This window comes from Mytilus edulis, chromosome 1, assembly GCF_963676685.1.
Source record: "Mytilus edulis chromosome 1, xbMytEdul2.2, whole genome shotgun sequence".
In the NCBI taxonomy this organism is placed as follows: Eukaryota; Metazoa; Mollusca; class Bivalvia; order Mytilida; family Mytilidae; genus Mytilus; species Mytilus edulis.
Genome location: NC_092344.1, coordinates 113,480,260 through 113,502,389, shown reverse-complemented (window position 1 = coordinate 113,502,389; position 22,130 = coordinate 113,480,260). Strand labels below are relative to the sequence as shown.

The 22,130-nt window shown below is 31.3% G+C and overlaps 1 protein-coding gene across 4 annotated transcripts in view; it reads left to right on the top strand.

Moving 5' to 3' along the window:
* The first annotated feature begins 928 nt into the window (after nt 1-928).
* Nucleotides 929-22,130, top strand: part of LOC139500334 (uncharacterized) — a 37,904-nt gene continuing 16,702 nt past the window's right edge. The window contains exons 1-16 of one of the 4 annotated variants that reach the window (XM_071289078.1): nt 929-1,759; nt 2,712-2,806; nt 3,139-3,153; nt 5,577-5,693; nt 7,096-7,181; nt 7,583-7,638; nt 8,500-8,645; nt 9,535-9,546; nt 12,732-12,995; nt 13,367-13,723; nt 14,197-14,304; nt 15,472-15,501; nt 19,283-19,389; nt 20,015-20,215; nt 21,118-21,183; nt 21,626-21,734. In XM_071289078.1, the coding sequence (XP_071145179.1) occupies nt 1,098-1,759; nt 2,712-2,806; nt 3,139-3,153; nt 5,577-5,693; nt 7,096-7,181; nt 7,583-7,638; nt 8,500-8,645; nt 9,535-9,546; nt 12,732-12,995; nt 13,367-13,723; nt 14,197-14,304; nt 15,472-15,501; nt 19,283-19,389; nt 20,015-20,215; nt 21,118-21,183; nt 21,626-21,734 (2,431 nt within the window). In that variant the 5' untranslated portion in view covers nt 929-1,097. The remainder of the gene's footprint in view (nt 1,760-2,711; nt 2,807-3,138; nt 3,154-5,576; nt 5,694-7,095; nt 7,182-7,582; nt 7,639-8,499; nt 8,646-9,534; nt 9,547-12,731; nt 12,996-13,366; nt 13,724-14,196; nt 14,305-15,471; nt 15,502-19,282; nt 19,390-20,014; nt 20,216-21,117; nt 21,184-21,625; nt 21,735-22,130) is intronic. The other 3 variants (XM_071289090.1, XM_071289083.1, XM_071289097.1) reach the window with 3 other exon arrangements.

The window sequence follows — 22,130 nt, the reverse complement described above, 5'->3', positions numbered from 1 at the left end:
ACACATGTCTGTTGAAATATTGTATCGACACATGTCTATTGACATATTGCATAGACACGTGTCTGTTGACATAGTATATAGACACATGTCTGTTGAAATATTGTATCGACACATGTCTGTTGACATAATATATAGACACATGTCTGTTGAAATATTTTATCGGCACATGTCTGTTGAAATAGTATATAGACACCTGTCTGTTGAGAAAATATATAGACACATGTCTGTTCACATATTATATCGACACATGTCTGTTGACATACTGTATTGACACATTACTGTTGACATAGTAATTAGACACATGTATGTTGACATAGTAAATAGACACATGTCTAATGAAATATTGTATCGACACATGTCTGTTGACATATTGCATAGACACATGTCTGTTGACATAGTATATAGACACATGTCTACTGCTTAAATCGAATCATTGAAATAAACAGAAAATATTTATTGGCACATTTACAGTCAATTTTAAATTGTGTATTTTACAGCTACTAAACTTCATTATAGTGAAAAGAAATTCGATATATATAGTCATTACATTTCTTCTAATTAAGTAATTGAAATACATTTGGAAAAATTAAAAGTTCACAGCTGACGTTGCCATATCAAAGATGGTCGTATAGAGAAACAATTCATTCTACTAGGATTAGCCTTTTTCTACTCTGTTTTAAATGTTAGGATACATGCAATGGATTTTTAAATTAGTCGTTAGAATTGGAATCAGAATGCCTGAATTCGGGTGAATGTGGTTATATCCTCTTTTTTTTTTAATAGTAGATGTACGATCTCTGTGTTTTATGCATATGTAGCTTATAACTTATAGGAAATTAACAATATTGTTATGAACAGTGAATGTTAACACTTAACTAATTGTCAAAACAATTTATTATTAATAGTATTGCACCTCACAAACGGAAATATGAAGTTGATTATATGCTTGATAACGTTAGATATCATGAATCTTATTGTTTCATCTGTTACAGAATATTTAGACAGACAACAAGAACTAACGACAGCTGATCGCTTCCCATCCAACCATGAACATTCAAAATGACACTATATAGAAATGTCTGAGCGACCAGGACGACATGACATCGTGTACCATGACCATCGTTAAGCTAGTGACGTTGATATTGATGATATATGTTTTGATATCGGTGTGTAGTGGTCAATATAATCGATGTGGTGGTCGGTTAACACAGAAACAAGGAGTAATACAGTCACCTAATTATCCTGGACCTTTCGAGACACCCGTGTTTTGTGAATGGGTTATACAAGCTCCACCAAAACTCAAAATTGTTTTATATTTGACACAGTATTACCTTAAAGGATTTTTCCATGTTTATGAATTCGATCACTATACTAACAAAGATGAGTGGATAGGAGAACGCAAACTAGCCACGGTCAACTGTGAAGATGAAATCTGGTCAATCGTCGCCCACAAACCGTTCATGGTATTACGATTCGCCGTTCAAGAGATGGGCAATATTCACCTTCGTGTGTTGGACCATTTAATTGATGTTTATGGATTTAACATTACCTATGAAATGGTCAGTAAACATGAAGTGGACAGTAAATGGACTTGCTCGGCTTTTGATTGTTCATACCTTGGTAACTGTTATGCTAGTGCGGACTACTCCGAATATAAATGTCATTGCTTTCCGAACTTCTCTGGGGAGGAGTGTCAGTATGGTCCACATTGTAACCCTATGATTGAGAAGAATATGTGTCAAAACAATGGCAGCTGTAGGTAAGTCATGTAACAAGTCGTGTACAAATCACATAAATGTTATATTCAAGTTACACATCTGACAAGTTTTAAAAACCATAAATCTTAATCGGGTATTCACAAGTAATTGTAATTCATAACTGAAAAGATGTAATGTATATTATATAATTGTTAAATGCAATTGTATACTAGGAGACATACACATCCTTTTCAAAACCCTGTCTTTATTTATTCATCATACTATACATATAGTGTTATTCCTAATGTTTGGCTCTTACTTCTTTCAACCAATATTCCGTTTTGTAGACCACCATTGTGTTAGCAATTGGTTCAATTTACAGATTGCATATGATAATATATGTAGAAGTAATTAAATCAAGCCGTTAGTTTTCGCTTTGAATTGTTTTACATTCGTCGTGTCGGTACCATTCAAAGTTTGTCGTGCAGTATGGAATTTTCTCATTGTTAAAGGAGGCACGGTTACCTATATTTGATAACTTTCTACGTCATTGGAACTCTGGTGGAGAGTTTTCTCATTTTCAATCATACCACAACTTCTCATTTTTCTCAAGAATGGTTATTATTTTTGACGTATTCGAGAAGAAGGCAAATAACTGCATTTTGTTATATTCCAAATCTAATAGCTTTCTCTTCCTGATAAACGATCTTATTAGGAAAGTTTTACATTCCAATTTATACCAAGTATCTCCTATTGATCACACAATTCACACTTTAAAATCGATATTAGCCCACATTTTTTTTCAAGAAAATTGAATTCAACATCAGCCTGTTTGGCTTTTATCTGTATTTCAAGATTACAAGAAAAATCTTGGGAAATCGATCGGCGTTAAATATTATTGTACTTAGCAATAAATGACTTACACATGCAAGAAATCAGAAAAGAAATCTTTCAATTGCCATTTAACTTTGTATTGATACTTTTTAACATACGAATCAACCTGTTTTCTTCTAGATACCTGTATGGTGACTACGTGAATATATGCCAGTGTGTTCCTGGCTACCTTGGTTCAATGTGCGAACAGAAGATAAACGGGATTCATCCAAGTGGTAAATTCTAGATTTATCTGTCATTCAAAATTGCATATGAAACTCTATTAAGAAACATCTACATATACAGGTAGAAGCGTCACCATTTAATGATTATATTTACGTCTATAGCGTCATGATCAGGAGAATGTAAGGTTTATATTTCCACCATGCTTCCACTTTATGATTTAAAATATTTCAGTGTATATACCCATCTCTTAATTAGATTAATTGCAGTTAATAAAGCTGGCAAAAATATTTGAAATATTATATACAAAGCACAGCCCCCCAAAAAAACCCAGTTCAATGGACTTCTTTAATTCTATCCTCACTATATGTTTTGTATTTGATAGAATTAGATTACTACGGTAAGTACAAGTTAATAATGCAATTAAAGTCGACTGCCACTATTTTAACAATATAATTATAGCTAATCAACTGCCTCACTTCTAACATCTCAGAACACTACGTATGCATTTGGTGATTATAATAAAGATTCATGTCACTTTCAGTGTAAAAACGTCTGTCATCACTGTTTACTAATGATCACAAACGTTAAAGTTTCACTATCAGCGTTTTATATGCAAAATAAGTCATTTTTACTGATTGGTATTACATTGTAGAATTAAAGTTTAATTATTCATTAATTGCATCTTGTATAAAAGGCAATTTATCCTTTTCTCTATCAGCCACATCGAGCGATTATATTGATCAGTATTATGCTGCATTGTTTTACTTTTTGATCTGTATAAGGTTTATTTTTTGTCGTTTAATCATTCTGATAGTCACTTCAATTGGTTTATTGGTATTGTATGGATGTGAGTTGGCGGTTAGCTAAATACTATTTCGTTCTGGCCATGAATATGTATCCAGGCTTAAACTGTTGTATTGGTATAAATCTGTACTGCTTAATCTAAAGAGCGTTTTTTTTTTCACCTGATAAACGTATAACCGAAGAAAGCTTCAAGTCAAACTTATATAAGGATATCTATACTTGATAGGGTATACTGAAAATTTTACCCTTTTATATCGATTACTATTTCAAACGATAAGCAATAAGACAAATTAATAAGTTCCAGAACTATCTGATGCGATTTCCTTGTATTCATATGCCACATGTTACCTACATGTATTACCTTATCTGTATGTACCGCAAACGGTGTATTTGGGATTTGTTGTATACACGGGTCATAACCACAGGGTTGACAATACATTTTAACTTCAGTCACGGACCCGCGATATCGCGGGTGTGTTCTTTCTTGTTGTTAAAAAATCATGTCTATGAAGTTAAGATTAAACGGAAACAACACTATAGTAGGCAGGTGCTTCGAAATTGTGACTTTCGATAGGGCGAAACAGAGACGCCAATATCTGATTTTTTATCATTTCATTGGTTAAAATGTTTTTGAAGATGACACGGGGACAATGAATGAATACCAAGGCTTTGATTTTATAGAATTCACTATTGGAACCTATTTTAGCAAGAAAAAAACAAAAGGAAGAGATATTTGAATGAGGTTTTATATTAACTTAGAACATGTGTCCGTATATTTTGTATCTGTTTGTCTTTTCGTTTTATTTTGAAATAGGGAGTGTTTGTTTGTTGGCCTGTTGTTGAACGTACTTTGGTCCTTCTTATTCTTTTAAAATTCATGTTTTAATGTAATTATTTGACGAAGAATCTTTATGTAGACAAATGAATACCTGACTATTGAGAAGTTTCATAAGCAGTCTAATGGCTGTGCACTATTTGTAAACTAGATACACTACTTTCAAAATACTAGGTGAATAAATGCTATTAACTTGTACAATATTTGACTTTTCATCATACATCATTGTACATGCGGTACTCATTAACTCAATTTAATCTTCTCTTTGAGATCTGTTGGGTACGTTTGCAATATAAATTAACTGGCTTAGGAAATACATATACATAAATGTAGTACATGTTTACTGAAATTTTTCTAACATTCATCCAACGCATAATAATTTAAATATTATAAAACTGCTTCAAAACATCATCATTTTAGTGCAGCTGGTAACAAAATGAAGAGTTTTTAAGTAAGAATGACAGTGTTCATAAAGAAAACAAATGATGGTTCTTATAGTTCTATATTTATCATACAATTCACCACAAAATGTTAAACAGTTTAAACGATTGTCAACAAAAGGCATATATAGATAAATATGTATTGATTTCTAGAGAAACCCCATTGTTAACCTCTATCTAGAGTCGCAGTAACCACGGAATGCAAAGCTATGATGCGGTTTCTAAGAAATTACTGAGATAATTTTGATCATGTTTATTGAGTTGAAAAAGTAATTAATAAAAATACTGTAATTTTCACTGCTACATTAAGCTGAACTTTGAAACGAAAACTCATCTTTAGATACTTGCGAGTTCATGGACATTTTTTTAGATACCACTAAAATGTAATAGTACAAGTGTTTTTATCAGATATTAAAATATTGCTCTCAATATTTATTGGTTAAACAACTATGAATTGTTTATAATGTTAATGATATAAATTTTTTAGATGTGTATAATATTCAGACTTTTAAAAGGCTGTTTGCCTATTTCAGGATGTGTTTGAAGAAAAAATATGCTGTAATACTCAAAATATTATTTGTCAATGAAACTGTGAAACCTATTAAACTTTCATTCAAAGTTTTGAATAGTTTCATGCCGCAATTTGCAAACATTTGCTGTTTTGGTGGGTGCCTTGTCTAACCTTGCCACTTATCTCCTTTTGTTTTATGGTCGTATCTAATCATAATATTTTATTTATAGCATGCGCAGTATTAGACTGTGAACAGACCTGTATAACAAGCAAGATTTCTACTGCTTCTTGTGGCTGTAACCATGGATTTAGACTTAACAGAGATAAAAGAACGTGTGTTCATATTGGTGAGTAGCTGTAACCATGGATTCAGACTTAACAGAAATAAAAGAACGTGTGTTCATATTGGTAAGTAGCTGTAGCCATGGATTTAGACTTAACAGAGATAAAAGAACGTGTGTTCATATTGGTAAGTAGCTGTAACCATGGATTTATACATACCAGAAATAAAAGAACATGTGTTCATATTGGTAAGTAGCTGTAACCATGGATTTAGACTTAACAGAAATAAAAGAACATGTGTTCATATTGATGAGTAGCTGTAACCATGGATTCAGACTTAACAGAGATAAAAGAACGTGTGTTCATATTGGTAAGTAGCTGTAACCATGGATTTAGACATAACAGAAATAAAAGAACATGTGTTCATATTGATGAGTAGCTGTAGCCATGGATTCAGACTTAACAGAGATAAAAGAACATGTGTTCATATTGGTAAGTAGCTGTAACCATGGATTTAGACTTAACAGAAATAAAAGAACATGTGTTCATATTGGTGAGTAGCTGTAACCATGGATTCAGACTTAACAGAAATAAAAGAACGTGTGTTCATATTGGTAAGTAGCTGTAGCCATGGATTTAGACTTAACAGAGATAAAAGAACGTGTGTTCATATTGGTAAGTAGCTGTAACCATGGATTTATACATAACAGAAATAAAAGAACATGTGTTCATATTGGTAAGTAGCTGTAACCATGGATTTAGACTTAACAGAAATAAAAGAACATGTGTTCATATTGATGAGTAGCTGTAACCATGGATTCAGACTTAACAGAGATAAAAGAACGTGTGTTCATATTGGTAAGTAGCTGTAACCATGGATTTAGACATAACAGAAATAAAAGAACATGTGTTCATATTGATGAGTAGCTGTAGCCATGGATTCAGACTTAACAGAGATAAAAGAACATGTGTTCATATTGGTAAGTAGCTGTAACCATGGATTTAGACTTAACAGAAATAAAAGAACATGTGTTCATATTGGTAAGTAGCTGTAACCAATGGATTTAGACTTAACAGAGATAAAAGAACGTGTGTTCATATTGGTAAGTAGCTGTAACCATGGATTTAGACTTAACAGAGATAAAAGGACGTGTGTTCATATTGGTAAGTAGCTATAACCATGGATTAAGACTTAACAGAGATAAAAGAACATGTGTTCATATTGGTAAGTAGCTGTAACCATGATTTCAGACTTAACATAGATAAAAGAACGTGTGTTCATATTAAAGGTAAAGCATCTCAGTATTTTAAAGTAAAGTGTATTGTGTAATGCACATTTCTGGATCAACCTTAAATGTCACAAACTGATTTACAAAAACGCAAAAAACGGAACATGAAAAAAAAACATCAACCGAGATATTGCCCGAGTTTATTAAATTTATCATATTTATATTCGTGCGTTTTCAGATCGTCACAAATATGACATCAGATGTGATTTGCAAAACAGTTCAACATTGCTGACTTCAGGAGAACGTAATGCTATTCAACAGAAAGTAAGTCTATTCTTTTATTGACCCTGAAAATTATTGACATTTTTGTATTGAAATTGCTTTGAGAGACATTTGTACAATAAAAAGAAGTTCACTGCGTGAAATCAGAAAAGGAACAAGTAAGTGGATTATCATATTCAATATAAGACAGTCATCCAACAGGACATAACAATCAAAGTGAACATGTTCTTAATGTCTGTACCAAAATAGGGATGTAACAGTTGTTATCAATTCGTTTGATGTGTTTGAGCTTTTGATTTTGCCCTTTGATTAGGGACTTTTCGTTTTGAATTTTCATCGGAGTTTTGATATATTTTGTGATTTTTTCTTTTTGATTTTTAAATCAATTGTTATTATTAAACAGTAATATCCTTTTACAATAATTTTTGATTTTGTTGTTGTAGATAAACATCATGTTACAACAGAGAGGAGTATTTTCAGTAGAAAACGTAACCATAAGGTAAGTAATGAAACCATTGCCACATACAATTTACAATTGACAGATAGTATTGCATAACTTTATGTATATAAACTGGATAGAATTATCTCATCTTTTAACGTGTTGTTTTATTCAGGCGTGAACTCACATACTTTAGAAGGGTCAGGATTCCTGCTATAGTTGTGACACCATCCAGGTTACTACTCTTAAAATATGCTGATGAATCGGTTCCGGTTCATTGGTTATTTGTTAAAGGGAAAGGGGAATTTACAGATTGAACTTTTTTAAGCTCACTTTGCCTAATGAGTCATATGAACTATTGCTTTTACATGCGTCGTCATCAGTGGCCCGTCGTTGTAATCTTTTTCAAAACTCATTTCAACGCAGAAGTGTTGACTATTGGGCTGGTGATATCCTCGGGGAATAAAAACTCCACCAACAGTGGCATCGATCCAGTGGTTGTAAATAAACTCACCATAGATACTAGGACTGAAATTTTGTATAAATTTGATTTACAGCACAGATCAAGCTTTTTTCTCATCAGATTTGAACTCTTCAGTTAGCCGCAAAAACGTTGAGCAAAAAGACAATGGTAAATAGGACTGAAAACACCAACAATTATTTCTACCCCTTCATGATTGAGCAGATGACCTTGTTAACATTCGTATGACAATTAAACTTAGTTTCTCCGTAAGAATGTTGAGAGAATGATTCTTTAGAATACATTTAGATGAAAACTTGAAAAGGTTTCAATACAAGAATAAAAATCGACATGACCGATTGTAGATTCATTTTTCTCACGCTCTCCGTTTTGAAAAGCGTAAATTCAAGTTTCCAAAATTATTTGTTTATTTGTTTTTCATATTAAATTTCAATCAACAGACAAGATTCAGAAGACTACATTGACATAAGACTATACATAGAATCAATTGAAAGATCAATATTAGACAGCAACTTACCAGAAGTGTTACGGAGATTAGAGGGAGTTAACTTGGATATGGAAACACTTCAAATAACGTCAGTACCAGGTAAGGTATTCAATAAAGATAAAGAATGTGCCGAATGGACTTAACAAATTTTATTGATTCATTTGAATGGACAATGCATCTTGTATGAAATTATTTATCTGGGTGCAACACATAAGATTACTGAGTGAAGCATGATAAGACAGTAACATTCTGAATAATTGTCTCTTATTCTTTGGCTTGGTTTCAGCTAATGATATTTTCAAACCCAGTTTATATTATAGACGTTAATAACATAAATTCTAAGATGGGCAAAAATGAGCCAAAGTTTATTTAAAGCTCTAAAAGCCATGCCAAAGTTTTGCGTCCCTAATATTGTCACTCTCAAATTATTGTAATCTAACGATTGATATTCTTACAGCAGTTATTTCCAATAGATGTCTTATAGATTAAAAAAAAATCTTTCTCCTTAAAGAAGGAACTAATTTTCTTTATGTATGCCGATTCACAAAACTTTCGAAATGCAACTTATAAAAGAGCCAGTTTCCAAATTTCCCAAACTATTCGAATTTAAGAACAAATGAATTTTTATTACAAACATGTTTATAAGTAAATCGCAACGAGGATTTTTAAAACAGTACGTTCATATTCCTAGAACTGTAGTTAATTACAGAGGATTTCATACACATGTATACACTGCTTTCCAGTCCGGAAGATGTAAGATCATTCTCGAAAGATGGGTTTATGAAGTTAAGCATTTATTTAGTGTCTTATAATACTTTGGGCAATATGTTTTTACAATTCGACTTCCTTTACCAGATGTAATAACTTTTAAATGAATTACTATAAGGCATTTTGAGGTAAATATTCAGCAACTTTGACACAAGATTGAGTTGCTGTCTGTTTTATAAGCAGATAAAAACTATATGTAATTAAAACCAAACTATTGTAGACCGACTAGAGAGTAAGTATACTTGCTTGCATGTGACTAACAAGAATTGTGTTGTTTTAAAGATGTATGAGTTGCGTATCTCACTCGAGTTAAAGTGAAATATTGCATTGCACTCATTAAAATATATCCACAATACTTATATAACACTTAACGAAGAAATTGCTTTCAATTTTGAATTAAGATAAATTAAACACATTTTTTTTAAATGATTGATAAATTTTAATTACTAGCATGAACAAACTATTATTAAAGGAAAAAATGTTTTCATGTATAACTAGATTGTCTGGTAATTTGTTGTTTTATAGACGCATGCAAGTGTATGGTGCATAGTACACACGAATTTCGAAACCAACAATATTTGTTAAATTCCTATAACCTGACACAGGAACGTTTGTCCTCGAAGATTCTCTTTTCAGTTTGCTTTCGGAAACGTAAAAAGAATACATGTTACTTTACCTTCATAACCGGTACAATGTCCTAAAAGGGTATTAATTGTTCATTAGTAACCAAAATTAAACTTTGAAACCAGCATATCATTGAAATACATGGAGAAAACTTAAAATAAATAGGATTATAATAATAATAAAGGCAACAGTAGTATACCGGCATTCAAAAGTCCTAAATCGATTGAGAGAAAACAAATCTGGGTTACAAACCAAAACCGAGAGAACATTAATTCCTTATCCTCAGGTAGCCTCTACTATTTTTAGATTCATAGAAGTACTGAGAATCTGCTGTTCTTTTAGATCAACATTGAAGTAATTTTAAGACTTTGGTGTGGTCATACAGTGCAAAACAAATGCTCTATGAAAATAAAGTTATACTAATAAAACAAATCATTGGTGTCTTGTACTGCTTTATTTCAAACTTTATTATAATAAAGGGCTTACTTGATTTCAAACTCTAAAGGGCTATCATTAACATCAATAAATATTCGTCTTTTCCTTTTTTCTGACTTTTTAAGAAGTAAATTGATAATTCTCAATTAAAACGATTAATTACGTGCACATTTTTGTCATTGTCTTACATACCAATATGTTGAAGCTACATACTATGGTTACTTACACCTAATTGATAAAGTCGCCAAATAAAAAGAACAGTCAGATTAAGCAATCTTATTTGAGTAGCTTCAGATATATCGTCGCTTTCAGAATACCTAAAGTTATATTAATATTATGATTAATGGAAATCGTTCAATATATCTGTGAAAATATACATAAATTTTGACAGTAAAGCATACTTGTTAATATATTATCATTTGCTTAATCAAACAATGCAATTTTACATTATATATTTTATATGTCTACGTAATGGTGTTTTAATATCTGTACGTTATGTTGAATGTTTTTGTGGTGGAGTAAATTAACATTATTGTCTCTGTTTACAATTACACCAATAAATTGCTATATGAGAACAACAGAATATTTAAATGTCAGAAGTACATTAAGAATGCCTTTAACTCACTGTGCATTGTATATATGTTGTACAAAACAAACTATTATATGTTACCGTTACAGATGGAAGAAAGAATTTATGTCGACGTCGATGTTTATATACAAGACCTTAATAGTTTTCGAAGTCTGATCTATAATATATTATTGATTGACAGATCAAACGATGCTATGCCATACATAACTTGACTGGCGATACTTCTAAAACGAAACAGCCACCAAAAGTGGTATTGAACGTCAAATATGCCGGTCTTATCATTTAGGAAACCGGACACTCGTTTCGTCAGTGACACACGAATCCTTTAGATGCAGCAAACTCAAATTCGTTAGAGGCAACAGTTGTTGACCAATGTTCAAATGTCAATAAATTTAGTATGAGATACACATCAAGATACCAAAAAGAGCTGTACAGATATAAGATCACTGAAACATGTCTATAGCGAGTTAAGACACAACACTTCGTATCGGTCAACCAGTTCGTGAATGATAGTGTCTTATAAAGGATCGCTTTAAGTAGTTCAATAAAAATAAAAAAAATGTCAAATTAAAAATGAAGATACAAATGAGCATTTAAAATTGAAAAATACAACAAAAAAGAACATCTATGCCTGAAAGTATAGAAACCATTGTGTTTCCAATGCTTTTAAACATTTTAAGAATAGTAAAAGTACAGAAATTGCCCATACCAATTGTATATGATGTTAGCAAATAAGTGCTGACCAATGGGACATTGAGTTAATAATACGCACGAGAACGTAACGTGGTAGCGACCGCTCTATTGTAATAAAAGATCATCAAAGATACAAGGTTTAAAACTATGTATGACAACCGAGTGTTCAAAAAAAAAATCATCAGTATAATTTAAACAAAAACATTGGCAGTTTAAATCAATATTCAAAATGAAATACTGAAAACCCCAAAAAATAAAAATTAAATTGCCTTAGCAAATCTGCTAATGCAATTTATGCATGGAGATAAAAACATCTGTTTCTAATAGTTTTAACAATTTTATGAACTGCAACACGCCGTTGATATGCTATTTAATGCAGACAAAACAAGTCAGGAGCCTGTAATTCAGTGGTTGTCGTTTGTTTATGTGTTACATTTTTGTTTTTCGTTCATTTTTTTGGTAAATAAATGAGGCTGTTAGTTTTCTCGTTTAAATTGTTTTACATGATAATTTCGGGGCCTTTATAGTGGACTATGCGGTATGGGCTTTGCTCATTGTTTAAGGCCGTACGATGACCTATAGTTGTTAATTTCTGTGTCATTTTGGTCTCTTGCAGAGAGTTGTCTCATTGGCAATCATATATCCTCTGGGCTAGCACACAACTGTGCCTTTTAAAATAGCAGTTGAAAACTTTTCAAACTAATGGTGTACAAAATTAAAGTTACTTTTAATAAAAAATTATTACACCATGAAATGTTTAATTAAAAAAACCTATGATTTCACAAGATCGCATTTGCTTTTATTACAGTAGCGGTCGTCTGAGTAATTTTGATGAGCCATTCGATGTTGCTAAACATAATTTGCCTTTTTGTTCATTTTGTTAGATGTAACTTCTTTTTCTATAAGTTTCATAAAGAATATTTTTATTATCTGTTTGGGTATAATGCCCTTTTGCATATATGTGTGGTATATGTTGATTATTCAGATATGATACTATTTTTCATTCTTTGTCGTTTAAAGGTGTAAAGTGAGTGTGAAATTCGTTTTGTCTGATCAATTTATTTTTTAAACTTTAGAATTGTATCTACTGAGTGTTACAATGAGAGTAGACACAGGATCGGGATTAGCAGCATTAGAAGACAAAAGTATGACACTATCTTGTGTGGCTAGAGGTCGACCAAGTATAACCTTCAAATGGTTCAAGGATGGATATTTACTTGACTTACGCTTTGACGTAAGCTTATTTCGTAAACGTGCACAAGAAACGTTAATTCCAGCAAGCAGAGATGGTATTCTGAGATCTGTTATAACATTTGACCATGTTAGTCCATTAGATAGAGGCAAGTTGTAAGAAATTATCTGAGGGGCGGCGATATGTAATGTATCTTAATGTTAAAATATAAACCATATCAGTATTCTTAAATATTTTTATCCTAACCTAAACCTACTATAAATGTCGTTTAATGCTTTCAATTTTATTAAACCTACTTTAAAAGCACATTGAAAGAAAAATAAATAATAATATAAGAGTCTAGATATCGTTGTTAACTTTTTAATCTCTTTGAAATTGCACATCGTCATCTTCAACCACCTGATTACCTAGTCAACAATAATTTTGATATAAAGATTCTTCAAAATTTTATTTCACGACTTTTGAAACCTACTTGTTAATACGGCTTTAGTTTTATATATTTTTTGTATTTTCTGACAGGAACTTTTACCTGTGAAGCACGAGATGGCGAAAAAGCAGAAAACAAATCCATATCGGTAAATGTGCTCACAGTTCCTCTGGTTGACCTTTACCCTTTGTCTATCTCCGTAGTGGAGGGAGAGAGTATGAGTATTATATGTATGTCACCTGAGGATACTGCCAAAAACTTTACTTATACTTGGCACAGTGGGAGAACGTACATACCACCGGGACAACCAGATCAAATTGTTGAAGATTTATTTCCTACTGGAACGAGACTGTTTGTCCGGAAAATTAATAAATCTGCAAACTTCTCCTGTACCGTTGAGAATAAAGCCGGCGCATTTACACTAACGTCACATGTCTTCGTACAAAAAGGTAAGGTTGTGTATACTTAGTTTTTTAACAAGTTTGCATTTTTGAAATTTAGAACATTATTACAGTACTGTTAAATGAACAAATCAAATACATATAAAACTGAAACGGGAAATGTGTCAAATAGACAACAACCCGACTACAGAACAGAAAACATCAAAAGTCTAAAAATGGGTTTTTAACATATCGACATAATATCCCTCATACGGAGGCGGGATGTACATATTCTTGATTTTAAATTGGTCTACTGTCAATATAAACTATAAGGGATACGCATAACAAAAAAAAAACACAAAAAAAAGAAGGTAAAATCTAAAACATTGTTAGTCGGACAGTGACGAACAATATTTATCATGTCAACTAACGATAAATCGACAAAATGCCAGACAATATCCTTCTTGGACATGATGACATTATTACTTCGACGTTTTTGAAACTGGAAGTCTCAACATAATGTCTATACAATTTGCTTTTAGCTTCAGCTGCTAATATGACATGTGGAAAAAGTTATCATAAACAAGTTATGTGGACAAAAACCGCAGGAAATCATTTTGACAAAGAACGCTGTCCATCAGAAACTGGAGGTAAAGTTATATACACAACAAGAGTTGTTTGCATTTACTGGCATTTCTAAAACAGTCTTACTAGTTGCACGACTCAACTTTGTTCACTTCCTTCCTAAAATACCACAAAACATATATTTTTATATACTAGTAGAATTTCTTTATTCTAAAGATACCTATATGTCATTACCTTAGCCCTCCATGTAACAGGCTATGCTGACGAAAGATACTGACACTTTCTGTTTATACCTTCAATTTACAATTAAATAGACATGCATGTCAACACAATATTAAGAGTGTAATACCATAAGCATTCACATAATTATGACGGCAGTAAAGTTCCATACGATTTGCACAAATACAAAACAAATATGATACATTTATAATACAACATAACTATTTTTATATTTCAAATGATTTATAATACTTCCCACTGATAATAAAATAGTTGATTCCAAACGCAAATACAAATTATAAGATAAAGAATTTCATTTTCTCCATGATGCTCTTTGAATTTTAATTAAAAACATGTAAGGTATAATTTTATAGTGACTGCGGGGTTTGTTACTGTATGTGATTGAGTGCAGTAGAACGTGTCCCCGTAATTGTGGTATATACTCATATATTTTTTTCAGTTTTTAGTTAAGTACGTGTTTGCTATATGTGCATTATGTGTTGCCCATGTTCTAAAGTGTGACATTTTTTTATTATTTGTTTACTTATAAAATGATAAGCCTGGTATCTCTGATATGTAACAAACTTTTTTTTCTGCTTAATTCGGCTGTTGGTTTGGCATTTCGATTTTTTTTGTAACGTTGAAATATGATGAAAATTTACGATGCGGCAACTTATATCGAGTGACTCTTTAAGTTATATCGTTTTATAGATGAGATCACTCAACTTACAGTTCAATTACACCTTTATACTATATAACACAGTATCTTCCATACATAAGAAGCACAAAATTCAAAATTGTTCGGAACAAATGAATAACGATATATCATTGATTTAGATTACATACCTTGTACACTAATAGTGTGATATAAATTCACATTTTTTTATTATCGTTTTTTCTTCTTTCATATCTTATCAAATACATTATGATTCCTTTATCCGTAACATTTTCGGTTTCGGTTTTAGTTAACCTTAATGTGTTTGTTATAATAGAAGAGGCATTGCTTAATTTAGATTTCAGTGTTTATGGTCCAATTAATAATGGTAAGTGGTAGACAATAATCCACTATGTTCACGTCCTTAATGTTCACAAAGGCTGTAATATGGTGAGTGGAGATAAATGGAAATGGCTTTTCCTTTTCTTGGACTGGCTCGCGAAAAAGTTTTAATTATGCTAATTGTTAACCATTTCTGATACGATTTAACCTTGATTTGATAAAACGAACACATCATACTGGAATTCAATTTTGATATTTGATATTTTGTATTTTTATCTTAAAAAGTAAAATCACAAGGAAATTTCAAAACGGAAAGTCCCTTTTCAAATGGCAAAATTAAATGATAAAACGTATCAAACGAATGGACAACAACTGTCACATTCCTGACTTGGAACAGGCATTTTCAAATGTAGAACACGACAGTTTAAACCTTTGGTGTTATTTGTAAGGGTCTACATCGATAAGCCTGGTGAAATTTGAAATAATTTTGATAATTCATTTTTAAATCATTCCAATTTTAGAATATGAATATATAACCTTTCTTTATGAAATTCTTTCTTGAATTTGAAAGTTCATTTAGTTTTTTTTTTCAATTAAACAGCTATGATTCTTATCTATAACAACTGTTTCACAAATTGCCTTGGACTAGCTGGTTTTTTTTTCAATGTGAAATCAATTTAAAACTAATTGTTTGATATAAAGCGAAGTCAATTTTCTGAAGTAACAAGTTTGATGATTTTGTAATTATAACGATGATAAAAAAAAATGCAGTTGAAATGGCTTCGTTACTTAGTCTTATTTTCATAGTCTTCACTCATTTGTATTGTAGTCGCAGTTAACTACGAGCTGATACGTTTTAACCAACTAATGTTATATTGTTGCATGTATTTGTAGACTGATGCATGGTCAAATGTTGAAACTAATGGTATATTCAAAGAGAAAGTTGACAATAACTCAAAATATATTTGACTGTTTACATGCGATGTTTATTATTGCAATGTTCTATTAAAGAGTATCGAGTATTTGAGTGAGAAAGGAAATTCCACATATTTACATATAGTCTCTAATTATAATTGCGCTGCTAGAAAATTCAAATCAAGTGAATTATGTACAAAAATAAACTCTTCCTGTATTATTTTAAATTATAACAGTCTTGCAGTTTGGTAATTAAATGTAATGTAGAGTCTTGTGACGTGGAAGCCAAATTAACATGACTATGTATATGTAAAGGTGCGACTCTCACAATTAATACACCATAACTTCAGTTGTTCAACAACCAATCGATTTGTAAAATAAAAATAAAAAGATACTTTTCATTTCAAGATAGGTTCAATTCGACTTATCATTGGCTTGTGTGAAATAGTGATACTATTATAATTAATTGAAATTATCCTTATCTGTACTTTGATGAAAAACAATAAAACACCCGTCCAGCCATTTTTGGGGTAATTTTGGTAAGATTCGACAAAACGTTTCTTCGATATATTTCCCATGAATTAACAGAGTCAACATTACGAGATACATCGTGTAGCAAAGTATGACGACATTTTCTTTGAAAAGTTTTGTGGTAGTTATTTCATTAGATCTTGACGATTTTGTATCTGATAATGAACCCTTTTAAATGCTCATATTTAATATATGATATTTGTAAAGTTTTTATTTTGATCCAATATAACTAAATTGCGTCCTGAACAAAAGATTTATAAGAAAAAAGAAATGTAGATTGCTTGTGAATGGAATGAATTGTATAAAAGTTGGAAGACACCATCGATGTTTTATGTCACGATAATGAATATATAAGTATACACAATTCAAGTGAAAAACCTTTTCAAAACAAACATTTGTTTGTTTGATTGTATTGTATAGATCGTTCGGTTTTAGTTAGATTATTTTGTTTCGATGTCCATTAGAAACACAAGTAGTGAAAAAGACAGACGAAATATAGCAAAGAGACATTCATACTCGAAAGTCAAAAATAAATTGACAAACACATGGAAAAAAAGAAGAAAAAGACAAAAAGACAAACAGCAGTACCAAATCACAACATAGGAAACTAAAGACCAAACCCTATAATTGTAATCTCTGGTGATCAGGAAAAGTAAACAAATCCTGTTCCACATGAAATATGTTCGTTTATTTCATAACAATTCGTCGTTCTACTCTTTTGTGTTCTGAATGAGTAAACAGTTACGTGCCGAGTTTAAAGTTTAAATATAGTCTCACAAATGTCATAGCTTTGCACACACGTCTTTTGTTCAAAAAGTGAAAAAAAATCATGGTACGAAAAACCTCATGTTGTGTAGTTGACACCAGAAAGACTGTTAGTTTGTTGTCACGTGATGTTCCTTAGTATATTGGCTGATGTATGATATTTTCGTATAAATTAATTATGCTTTAGCATATATTTAAAGAAATTAATAAATTAAGCTTAAAGTAATAATTATACTACAAAAGTATATACAGTGTAAGAATGCTAACTAATGTGCTTGTTAAATTATGTGTACGAAATGTTAGCTTGTATAATCAAATAGCATATAAGAGTCACAGAGGCAGTCTATTCATTTTTATAAGATTAATAAAATAATTTCCCAGACATTCCATGTAACGGGAACATAGCACTGTATATAAGGTGAATGATTCAAAATCGGGATAACCTAATATACGAATATTTAACATACGGATATTTACATCTATTTGGATCGGGTTGAAAAAAGAGCAGTCAGTACTAAAAGAAAAAAAGAAATACTCATCGTGTAGAATTTAGAGATAACACAAATACATTTTTGATTTGTTAACTATTTCCTCAGCAAAGTTTACAAAGGCTCATGTATTCAGGCTAGATTTATTGATAGTAAACTCCAATTAAGGCTAGTTATCAAACGGTTATTTAGTCAAAGTTAATTGGTGTGAAAGGTTGATATAGTTTTGGCTTTTCTTAAAAAAAATTCACGCACGAAGAGGTTATTCCACCCAAAAAACAACCATTTTTCCGTACGAAGTAACATCATTTGTTTTACATGATATACAATTAATACCTTGTTCACACGGACATTTAATTCGAATTGAATTCGTATCGAATGCGAATCGAATTCCCTAATCGCGTTCACACACTCTTCTTTTTTTAATTCGAATTGATTCGAATTAGCTAATTCGAATTAGCCAATTCGCATTAGAAATACGTTTTTGTTAATACGAATTAAAATTTAACGTCGTTTGGACAGTAAAGCGAACTTGACGCGCATTGCAATTCGAATTAGAATTGACGTTAGGACGTAAAACGTTTCGAATGCGAATTAAACTAATTCGAATTAGTTAATGCGAATCGAATTCGAATTACGTGTGAACATATTGCTACACGAGTTATTCGGAGGTTAAGCTCAAAACTTGCATGCTACGTTTGGTTAAGTAACCGTCGATATCTGTGTTTTGTTAAAAAAAAAAAAACTTATATAAATAGAGTTTTAATTTCAATACTGCAGTTTTAACAAAAACTAAGATGTCTTTGTTGTTAATATTATATTGTTTTCCTTTGGTTTTATTAAATGTTTTTCTGTGATGACAGTTGTATTGTTTCCAGTTTTAAAAAAATCAAGACGCCCTTTATGAAATCATTACAAACCGATAATTCACCTTTTTTGTAACAATGGCCGATAACCCAGCTTAGTTTATTAGATTGATGTACATCAGTAAAGTTGCCTTAATACCAAAACATAGTGCACTACGAAACAATATGTGTAAAGATATTTTGTTCCTGTGATATATCAGCGTGTTCCAACAAGATTTTCACTCTCTTATATTTTCTTCTGAACATTACATCTGCTTTGTAGGATATGCTACAAGACAATGTGTGTGCTCTGGTGAGACTTGTACCTGGGCTGAACCAAACTATGCAAAATGTCAGTCTGTTTACTTAGTCTATGAGGTTTATGATAAGGTAGGTACTAATGTGGTTCTGCCTGGTTAGTTCTACTTTCCATTGGGACCACTTCCATTGGGTTAATTTAACCTGAATTTCCCAATCATTGAAACGTAAACAAATAATGTCTTGTTCGAGTTGCTCGCATGATATTGTCAAAATGCTGGAACTATGGACAACAGTCATACAAGATGAAGGTTAAGCTAGGTATAAAACCATGTTCAACCCACCATATTGTTTTTTGAAAGATGCATGTACCAATTCAGGAATATGACAGCTGATTTCTATTTGTTCGTTTTGTTATTATAGACATGTATTTTGTTTTGTCAGGTTTGATGGACTCCCCGTTTCTTTAATTCACATTGGAGTTTGGTATAATTGTTTAGCTATTTTCTCTTAACTGAAAGAAGTTTTGTTTTAAATATATAACAGAATAGCAACTTTTACTAAATATTTGCTTTAACAAGACAGCATGTTAAAAATGCAATAATTTGCGTTTTGAATTTATTGTAAATCCGTTATGATCATGACAAGACAATCTGAAAGAACGAACATCTTGCAGTGTGCACTAGACTGCTATTGTTATTATCATCCTAATGATATAATGATATACTATAACTTATATTATTGTATTATCTTCCAGCTGGAGATGCTTCGGCTTGGCTATCAGCAAACAACCATCAAGTACGTTTATGATCGTTTATGTGAGTTTATCATTAAAAGAAATAATAACCACTTGTATTCTGGAGATGTTGAGTTAGCTGTTAGCATTCTTCATGAGCTACTGAGACATTTGGAACAATATCCACAATTGTCAGCCCGAGATGACAAGATTACTTTGAAGGTTAGTAGTTACTTAGTCCTGTGTATTATAATATTCTTAACTTAAAAAATATCTGCCATAGCGTGACAATTAACATATACATATACAATGTACTTGTAAGAACTATCGGATCTCTCTTAAAAAAATGTTTACATAGTCAAATCTAAAGTTATAAGATTAATAACTAGAACAAGAACCATGCAATATATATGCATCTTACATTTTGATTTTCTATCGTGCAAGGAGTTTATCCTGTAGATAAACTTTTCGAACAAATTTTAAGTAAACATATATATTATTTGGTGGTGTTTTGTTGCCCAATATTATAGAACTGGTTCGGACATAAAAACAATCTCATTAAAAATACCGGGTGTATAATTTTGTACGTTGGACATTGTCTACAATAGATTTATCGATGACTCTCAATTTGAAAAAGGTTAAAAGCAAATTGGTTGCTTATTAGTTAGGTTATTCTGATCATCGGGCAGTCACTGAATATTAGATACTTCAGCTATTTTATGACTGTTTGACAGCAGTCGCAAGAAATTATGAATAGTAAAATACGTACGTGATATGTTTAGATCATTTGTATACTTAGACGGACTCTTAACTTGAGGGTTTCCCATACTAATATTTGACACTTCTGGCGAAATTATATCATCATTAAACTTATCTTTTTGTCAAGAGGAAACATGCTTTTATGCGAGATCACTAAATACGTTTTTTATTGTCCCTAATTATTGTCGTACGTTTTTCATCTTTAAAGACATTAGAGCAATTATATTGTCATTATTTCAATATGTTCATTGTGATGTTGTTTACTGCGTCTTACAAAACAAAACACTAACTTGTTATATAATTATTTATTTCAGTCACTCATAGATCTAATGAACGTGATGTTGTTATATAATTATTTATTTCAGTCACTCATAGATCTAATGAACGTGATGTTGTTCGCAGCAAACCAATCAACATGGGAGGAAAAACAGGTGAAATTAAATATTTCAAAACTTTTCCCGAAATCATTATTAGTGAAATAAAGAAATGCATCACACTGCCGAAAAGAACCAAATTACGTTCATATCGTACGAACCTGTAAGCTCTCGAAAATCCCTTAACGAATCGAAATATTACTGCATTAATTTGACTAATACATGAGAACGAATATTATTCATATTGTAATATTCCTTATTGATTATTCTCTTCTCCATGGCATACCAAATCATGTAATATACTTATTAATTTATTAACCTCATTTTATTTTATTTGCATTTTGCAGGATCTTTTCATCAAAACTGATACTTCTAAAGCAAAAACGTAACTATAATTTACATTAACATAAAATTGAAAATGAATACATAGATGTACAATTATTAGAATCTATGCTCAATTATAATTTTGTGATCAATATGCATTATATGTTATGATTAGGATATGAAGGCAGCACCGTACTTCTTGAAGATAAATCAGATTATATCCAGAAGCATTTCAAGTGTTCTGTACATGGAACCTGATTCCAAGTATACTTCAGAGTCGATAGGTAAGATATATATAGATTATCGCTATTTTGTGCATTTTTCCTTTTATCTCTTTTTGTGATATTTTTTTATATCATGCTACTCGCTTGAGATGTAAAATTAAGTACATCACTACATCAAGTGTGATACGATATTTCTCCACTTGAAATGGATAAATACTCATATTAGTAACACGCGGCTTGTCGTTCTTTTATTAGTTTATCATGTTCAACTGCCATATGTAGATAAATACCATTTTGCACGAGTTCATGTGACTGAATCTGTTTTTCTAACGAAATTAGGACTAAAATTCCTATGATATACCCAAAACAAATGTTTAAGTATGACGTCATCATGTATTGTTTTGACCAATAAAGAACTGAGACCACACAAACTACAAGTTTACTAAAACAAAACTA